Below are 9,035 nucleotides of genomic sequence, written 5' to 3'. Positions count from 1 at the left end.
AGGGAGAAGGAAACAGACAAAAAGGAGAAACAGCATGACGCTACAGGGAGTATCTAAGGGCAGAGATGACCAGCCTCACCTTGCTATGTTTGCAGCCAGGACCAGCCCTTGCAGGAGCCCACCTTGGGGTTGGGAGCTGAACGGACAAGAGACTGGTCGTTAAAGGCCATTATGGGTTGCTGCTGCCTACTGTCCACTGCTGCTGGAACGAAGGACAGAAGTAATAGAAGACAGAGGAATAGGAGACCAGATAAAAGGGAGTCTTCCGTGGCTGGTAAAAGGAGCTTGTCCCTGCTTTCTCTTCTCTCATGGAGCCTACGTGCTGAGGAGCTACACAAATGGAGCCGAAGAAACAGAAGAAGGGAGCTGGAGCACACTAAAAAAGCTGGGATCACTGCTCGCGCCCCAAAGCCTCGGTCATCAAGTGCTCCTAAAGCAGCCACTGCAGCCGCGCTCCCGAGCTCCAGCCACAGCTCCAGCCATGTCCCTGCTCTCCCCTGGGCTCCCAGCCACTGCAGGAGCCCCAAAGCCCCAGCAGGAGCAGCCGCACTCCTGAGCAGCCGTCACCCCTCTCAGTGTTTCTGAGCCGAGAACTATAAGACTCACTAACCAAGAAACCTTTCTTTTCCTGCCGTCTCTTCCCCGGGCAAAAGTCATGGGACACACACACGCACCTCATCGACCCCATACGGGAAAGGCGTTGGGCTCTCGCTGTCTCTACCCCCAACTATAATAGCCTTTCTTTCTCTTTACCGACTGGGTGCATTTGCATATCCAGTTCCCCCCCACACACTCTTTGGAAACTGTTACAGTAAAGTGGTACTTTAAACACAATCTCTGTGTTTGTGCTGGTGTGTGCACATCTGGGCAGAGTTTTGTGCTCTAGAGACACACCCGGTGTAGCCAGCCGGTCCCAAGCCAGGGACGGACCCACTGGGAAGGCAAAACCAACCAACCTGGGGCTGCTCCTCCTCTCATTGAGGAGAAGAGAAGGGACCGATCCGTGATTTCTAGCCCGGGTTGAACTCGGACCACAATGGACCGCACACAGTTTCTTAACTTATGCAACTCAACTCTGTGGGTCAGGCTGTAGCTGCATAACAGGTGATTCAGTAACTTACCCACGAGTGACTCTATAACCACCCTGTATGCAGTAGCATGTCTGTGAAGCTGCCACTGAGCACAGAGGCTTGTCATGCGAACTTGGTAGGAATCCAAATTTGTCACACCCAAGTACACTGAAAATTAAATACCAACAAGTTAGATATACTCCTCTAATAAGACATACAAGAAAAAATGATATTTTAAAATGAATTATAGCAAAACATTTGTGTCAATTTTTAACAAATTATGTCAAAAGCTGCTTTAAAAGAATTATGTCAAAAAAACTCCAAAATCAGAGGGGAAAAAAAAGGTGAATCTTTAGACCAAACGTTTGGAACATCAGTCAATTTAGTTAAGACTAAATAATGAACACCTAAAAATTCATTTACTACAAATAAATATAAAAATATAATAATAACAGCAATACTTCTGTCAAAATCTGATTTTAAATTGAGCTTTAGATATATAAAGACTAAATCAGATTATATATATGAATCTAGAAAAAAAAAAGGCTAAATAGTCTTTCCATTAAATTAAATTTATATCTACTACTCAGCAAATATGTTTGGCTAGTAAATAATAGCATCTACTTTATGACCCCTGTCTTGCTAGAAACCAGCAGACTATTTAAAAAACTGATATAGTCTGATTAGAAAAGACTTTCATTTCAGGAAAACAATTTGCACACAACCAAGAAAGTCTTCCTCATAAGAATTTATTCCGAGAGCTGCACAAAGCCACAGTGGTAGAGAAAAACTGCCTGTAGAGATCTGAACAGCATGAAATCATTCTTACAGGTTTTGGCTACGCCTGTTAGGGCATCACTGAAGCCTGTTGAGTATGAAGCAAATACTTTAACGCTGTATTCTGTCCCACTGAAGAGGTTTAGCATAAGAATGGTATTAATATCATCCCCTACAAAGGTCTCCAACGCAGGACCAGGAACTGCAAAACATGAAATAATTTACATTTAGAGAATAATTTTTTATAGTCATTTGCTCATCCATTGAATTAGCACTTGCACACTTGCACTGCTATTTTTATTGCCTTTTTTTTTTAACATACACAAAACCAAAGACACTCTGCCCAGTCCTTCCATGGATAGAAGCCACAACACACTTGGGAAATTCAGCAGTGGATTCATTAGGGCAGGTCTAGACACTGGCATCTGTTAAGACCCTTTTGTTCTGCCTCAGTGACTTACTACTGCCCTAAATAGGAAGCCAAAGATGTCCTCAGTTTGATGGTGTGCCAGGACCAACAGGGGGGACAGCAGATGCCAGCTAGTAGTACAGTCCCTAAGGGGTTCTTATACAACAGCATCATTTAACACTGTGCATAAATTATAATGAAAATAGAAAAGATTAAAACTTTCCCAAATCAGAACTGCAAACAGCTCCTTTGTTACCTCTCTCAGTTTTTCTGGATAAACTTCCAAAACGAGATAATAAGTATTTTCTTCAGACAATATTCTAGTCCCTTTATAGTCACACATTTGGGTTTTTATCTCAAAAAAGGATAGTGATTTTCTAAAGAAATCTGAAGGAGTTTGGGTGCTCTAACTGAAATGTACAGGTGGGAAAAAGGCAATGAATAAAATGCCAAGTATTTGGGAGGTGCAGAGTGGGAGTAAAAGTCATGGAAAATAAAGTTTTGTTTGTATTGTGAGGGGAAGTAAGTAGAATAGGAGAACATAGTTTATGAAATAAATTGAAAGAGTCAATGTAAAATTATGTAAAATGACTGAAAGAGTGGATTCAATCAGCCTTAAGATGGTAACTCTATGGGTAATCTTACTGCTGCCTACACCTACCTAAATGGGAGGGGGTAGAGAAGATGGAGACAGAATCTCTTCTGAAGCAAACAGGAAGATGGTAAGAGAAACAGACAAAAATTGCAACATGGGAAATTCTGATTTGCTATTAGGATAGACAGTTTCACAATGAGGGCAGTCAAAAACTGGAACAGATGCTTACAGAAGTTCTGTAATCTCCATCCTTAGAAATACTACAAGCTCAACTGCACAAGCTCCAGCAAAACCTGTTCCACATTGGCCCTGTTTTGATCAGAGAGTTGGACCAGATAGTCTCCAAAGATAACTTCCAATCTGCATCACTCTGTGACTATGAAATTCGCGTATTAAAAACCTGAGACACCTAAGTTAATAGTACTTTCAAGGCTGTACCTACAACAGTTAGATGTAAGTACAAAATTCAGCTAGAGAGGATGCCAAGACCTTGTACGGTCAAAAACGAATGACCAAACAAAAATCAGTTGAAAAACTCACCATTGACAGGTTTGTAGACAATTCTGTAACCCATGGTGGGTGATGGTGGGGCGTCCCAACTGATGCGCAGTCTGTTGTACCATTCGTCTGACACACGTAAATTTCTAGGAGCAGAGAGGGGTACTAGAAGGAAACCAAACTGGACTTTTAAAACTTTATCTCACACAAGCATATGCATAAAAATCAAGGCATGTACATGAAAAGAATGCAATACCCAATACTCTCAGATTTACAGGTAAAAGTGCCAGGATGAAAGCCTTCAATCAGATTCATCCTTGGCACTACACCAATGGATTCATGTTGACATATTTAAGAAGGTTTTGCCAGCTTATACCAAGGATTAATTATTAATTTTGTTCACAAACAATGAATTTTCAAATTAATTCCCAACTTTGTCCTAAGACAATTCAGAGATAATTATCTTTTATTTATAGTTTCTTTCAATCCTTGTGCACTAAAGTTTTTAATGTGTAAATCATGCTCTTGTGAACACTTCATGCTTTCAAATGGAATCAAAGGAATGACTTACTAGTGATTTTGGTGTCTACACAAATAGCACTTCAATTTAAGCAGAAATTATGTAAATTAGGAGAATAATTCAATAAAATTATATTGTCATGACTAGCAGTGCACAATGAGATGATTTGTTACCCATATACAGTGAAGAGAGAACTTAAGCTACAGCTGAGTAATCTTTTGGTACTTGGTCAGAGCTCTAGAGATAATGCAATCACTTTTATAAAAAGTTCATCAGCATTTCTAATGACCTTTAGAAAGTAATGATCTCACACAATAGAAAATTTAACGGTACAATGGTTGGTTTGATACTGTCCCAGCAGACATTGTTTACTTTATTTTCTGCATTAGTTAGCTTGTCCTTGGTAGGCTACTACTCCTTTATTACTCAAGAAGTTCCTGCAAACTCACAGTATTTGAATATAAAATACAATTTGTCAATTAGAAGCAACTCACAGTTTATAAATCAATGAACTGAGATTAGTATAAAGCTCGAGTCATATAATTCATGCAAAAAAATTCCCTCATGTATGCTAAAATACACTGCTGCAGCCAAGGAAAAAAGGCCAAGAGAGTAAGCCTTTCTTCACGCATATCCTGGCCAAAGACAAGCAGAAAGTTTGTACGTACAAGTTTTGCCAGGAGCTGAAACACTGACTCCTTCCCCATCAGCATAGATGGGAGTGATGGTAACTTTGTATTCTGTATCAGACAGCAGAGGCTGAAGCAGAAGAGTGTTTTGCCTCCCAGGCACCATTACCTGGATGGTCAGAAAAACAGAAATAATCAAGCTTAGTGACTAGGGCCAAAAGCTTTTTGTATCTTACATCACTTCTGATAGGACCTTCCACTAGGATTGCTGCAAAGCTTCCATTTTTAAACATTTCTGATGCTATATGGCAAAATAAAATAATTAAATTAACAACCCTTTTAACAGATCTACTTGCTACACCTGAGTAATAGAAAAAGGAGAATGTGCCTATGGATAACACAGTTTTATATTAAACCTATGAACCACCTCAGCTCCACAGATCACTGGTACTATATGGATGGTTAGTACTCAAACAATTTTACTGTACAGACAAAATAATTCCTCTTATTGCATTCATTCTTGACATTAATATGATTATTCAAAGTTATGCACATTAATGAAGGTTGATTGTTGCATTCTTTGAGGAGATAAAAATCTTCCCTGGGAGGAAGGAAATTTAATTGAGGAAATCAGGAAGCACAGACTGAGCAAGAAGGAATAAAACATTTGACCCATCTGCATCTAGTCTGGGGACAAGGACATGATGGTAGCTGTTTAGGAAAGGAAATAGGAGTACATCCCACAAATAGCAGAGGATTCCAAACTGCCATGAAACATGGAAGAAACCCAACCAGGCAACCCAGCAGTAGTAGAGAAGCTGTCAAAAGCCCTCAAGGCAGTTTTGGGTGTGCCAAAGCAAACATTTCCAACCACTGAATTAAGCACTGCTTGTTTTAATACAGCTCAAGGCTTCCCCATAAGCAGCTATTTCTGCAACTCTTCAGTAGATTACTAAATTTTAACCAGAGCCTCAAAAACTAGTATCACAATAGTGGAGAGAGATGCCCAAGTAAAGGGTCACAATATTTTATCTTGTCAGTAAAATTTTATCTTGGGGAGCTTCAAAAGCATGAATGGGAACTACCTTTCACATGGAGTTGACATGGTAAGAAAATCAAGGTGTTTCCTGCATCAAACCTGTGCTCTGAAGTGATACTGTTGGAAGCAACATCCTTACAGTCCAATGTAATATTTTGGACTCTCCCTGGCCCATGTCCATTGTGTGAATCTATCACCTGAGCCAGCAAGAAGATGAGAGACCTAAAAGCCCTTTAAACTCAAGGAGAAACTGAACCTAAAACTGTTTTGTTGTTTTGACAAAGATTGATGTATGTGTTGAGGGCAGAGCAAAATTTTCTGAAGCATGTACTCAGAAAAAAAGCTCTCCATCAGTCCTAACACTCCAGGCCACACTCAAACTACTTGTAATTTTGGCAAGTGATACACAGAGATTATTAATCTAGTACACACTGGTGTTGCAACTTGTCAAAAAAAGTACTTCATTCGTTGATCAAAACTGGACAAAACTATCCAAAGACCATGAAACATTCCCATGTTAAACTCTTCTATGCATATACCCAAAACAAACCAAGTTCTGAAAAAAAGAACAAAAAACTTTTTGGGGTTTTTAGGAGAGGGGATGCAAGTACTGAGAACTCTCCCTTTTCCACATGTGCACATCAGAGAACTTCTACAGAACAATATGGTTTTCAGCAATGAGAAACATTCTTGGCTTTAAGGAAGAAAAAAAAATGTGATCCTTCCAGTATGTACAGCACACCCAAAGACATGCACGCAATTTAGGGCTTGACTCTTCTGTAGTGAAAGCATTCTGTTTCATTTTCTAGACCCTGATTTCCAGCCAATTGCATCAGGGATTAAAAATCTTAATAATACTTTTTAAGGAAAGGGAGGAGTAACTGAAATTTATGTCACTGAAATAAGAGCCAAAAACCTGAAGCATCCACCACAGAATTGTCACACTATAGTATACCTAAGCCCAAATTTCACAATACTTTTAGGTTTTCTTTAAGGAATGTACTCAAACACATAAATGCCCCCTAAAAATTCAATGTCTGTGTCATTTTATTGTTGCATCTCTGAGGTGCTTGAAGTCATATGATAAAATACATTCCTTCCAGTTAAAATGTGTACAATATTACATATAATCTCATATAATTTGTTATTCAGTAAAGTATTTATGCATGTGATCAATTTCAAAGATGAAACACGTGGTTAATCTGTTTGCTGAATTGTGACTGATGATAACAAAACTTGAGACTGGACTTAAATAATTTTTGGAATTAGAGCCAAGATACTTACCTACTCTTACGATTTTATAGTTTTCTTTAATGAGAATTTGATTCAACTCTAATATGCTTCTGATAGGAAGAATTTTAATACCTTTCCTACAGTTTTAATTTCCTTTTAAAAATAATAGTCTTTGAATACTAAAACAGAACTACATTTGTATCAATCAATTGAATCTGATTAATCTTTCCAGAGCCAAAAGAGTGAATCTGGGATCTGAATTTCAGAAATTTTGGGTTATTGTCAGAACAGTACAATGTGTCATTATGCTGTGCAAGTTTGCCACTGTATTATATATTATACTATCATATAGTTGAGGTAAATTCATATAGCATGTTTTCCAGTCCAAAAGGAAACCACTACATTGAAAGTTCATTTTCAGCTTATAGTTGAAAGAAATGGCTAAAAAGTAATTTTCTACCATGGTCTCATAAAAGATGAATAGAACCAAAGTGAAAAAAGTCTGACTCAGTCTTCTAGAAAAAAAGGTATTTCACTTACTCATTTTCGTATTTTTTATTGAACTAGTCTGATATAGGGCTATAAATGTTAGCTGCTAGACATCAAAAAGAATATCCCATAGTTTTGATACAACTGTTCTATGAACAGAGTGAGTCACATAACAGACATAAAAGGAGAATCATATGGGGAATATTTCTGCATTCTGAGCTATTTACTAGGAAAATAACCTCGACGTATTCAATTTAATCTCTTAAGTGTAACTAAACAGATCTTGCTCAAAATTTTATAATCTAGTTTTTGTGAAAGTAAAAGGAAGCACTGCAATATGAAGATTTCTTCAATTGCTTAAAAAAAATTAGAAAAAAACCCCCAAAACATCACTTGGCTTATCAGAATTCTGAAATTATCTCAAAAATTGTGAAATCTTAAAGCACTTACGGCTTTTTTTTCTTATTTGCTCCAGGCACAAAAGAATACTTGCAGTACTGTTCATTCATTCAAATATTTTCCAAAATCTTGATCACCAGAAACTTTTTTTGTGTAAGACACTTAATGTTCACCATCACATGGTATTAGAAAAATAACATATTCCTAATATTCTTACGAACCTAAATTAAAAAGTGCTGTTAATTTTAACAAGCAGTATGAAATCTTTGCATTTGAACTGTTTTAGCATAAATTAATTGCTTTAGCATAAAACAAGACTTAGGGAAGGAGCAAAATTGCTGAAGGAAAAAAGAATGATTTGATTGTCCTGTACAAACATTTAAGAGTTGTTAAAACACAATCTCAGGATTTAAAAAAAAAAAAAAAAAAAAAAAAAGCCTAGGAGTAAAACTAAAATTATAAAAAACCCAAACAAACCCTAAAAACTTAGTCATTTTTTTAAAACACTGGGGAAAATAAAAGAGGACAGGCAGCTACTCTTTTACCCATGACTTATTTAAACATCTGTGTTTAAAGAAGTGGGCTTTTATCTTACATTTAACTGCTGTTGCCATTTAACATCTTATATTTAACTGCTGTTGACAGCAAGTGCTACACGATTAAAACTTTGAAGTTTAATCTCTCAGTAACAGCAACCATGGATCTTTTAGAACGGCAGCAGGAGTGTCATATAAGGAGAGCCTATGCCTTAGCAATTATTAAACAAACTTTTCAAGCTTAAGAAGCCATTCACAAAGCCCATACAGACCATTCTTACCGCTTCCTCAGCACGGTCACCTTTCGCAGTGAGATAGGTCACTCTGAACTGCTGGACGTTGTAGTCTGAGATGTCCCACGTCACCCTCAGACTTGAGGTTGTTTCATCATCTATAACAAGGTTTCTGATTCCTGTTCGAAAAACTAAAGCCCAAAATAATTTAATTAATTTCTTTCAACCCTATTTTTAGATTTAAAATTGTGCTAGTTATCATCAGGTAGCTGCAGGCTCTACTGGAGTCACGGTGGCTTTGTAAATCCATGGTGGGGCAAACCCATACAGTTCAGTCATGTTTGGGCTTAATAACATTAAAACTTCCACCATTTAATAAAACAATACCTGTCCTATACAGCCATTAACATATATTACCCCATTTGATTTGCTTATATTACTCAGTTTACAGAGCATTAGAATAATCAAAACTCCACTGCAGCTAGAACGTGACAGAAGAGAAATAATCCACCAATGTTGATCCTTAAAAGTCAGTATCCTAACTCCAGGTAAACCAAACAGAACCCTCAAAACTAAACAAAATTCTGAGGCTCATATTTATAAAGGGA

At 37.6% G+C, this 9,035-nt stretch overlaps 1 protein-coding gene across 1 annotated transcript in view; it reads right to left on the bottom strand.

The window, feature by feature from the left end:
- Positions 1–9,035, bottom strand: part of COL14A1 (collagen, type XIV, alpha 1) — a 121,528-nt gene that overhangs the window by 55,664 nt on the left and 56,829 nt on the right. Inside the window, exons 17-21 of the mRNA XM_009995374.1 lie at positions 8,476–8,618; positions 4,538–4,667; positions 3,392–3,514; positions 1,900–2,049; positions 1,122–1,238 (exon numbers count right to left, since the gene is read on the bottom strand). Coding sequence (XP_009993676.1) covers positions 1,122–1,238; positions 1,900–2,049; positions 3,392–3,514; positions 4,538–4,667; positions 8,476–8,618 — 663 coding nt within the window. The remainder of the gene's footprint in view (positions 1–1,121; positions 1,239–1,899; positions 2,050–3,391; positions 3,515–4,537; positions 4,668–8,475; positions 8,619–9,035) is intronic.

This window comes from Chaetura pelagica, unplaced genomic scaffold (genome assembly GCF_000747805.2).
Source record: "Chaetura pelagica isolate M959 unplaced genomic scaffold, ChaPel_1.0 scaffold53, whole genome shotgun sequence".
NCBI classification, from domain to species: Eukaryota; Metazoa; Chordata; class Aves; order Apodiformes; family Apodidae; genus Chaetura; species Chaetura pelagica.
This window is presented reverse-complemented; position numbering and strand designations above follow the sequence as displayed.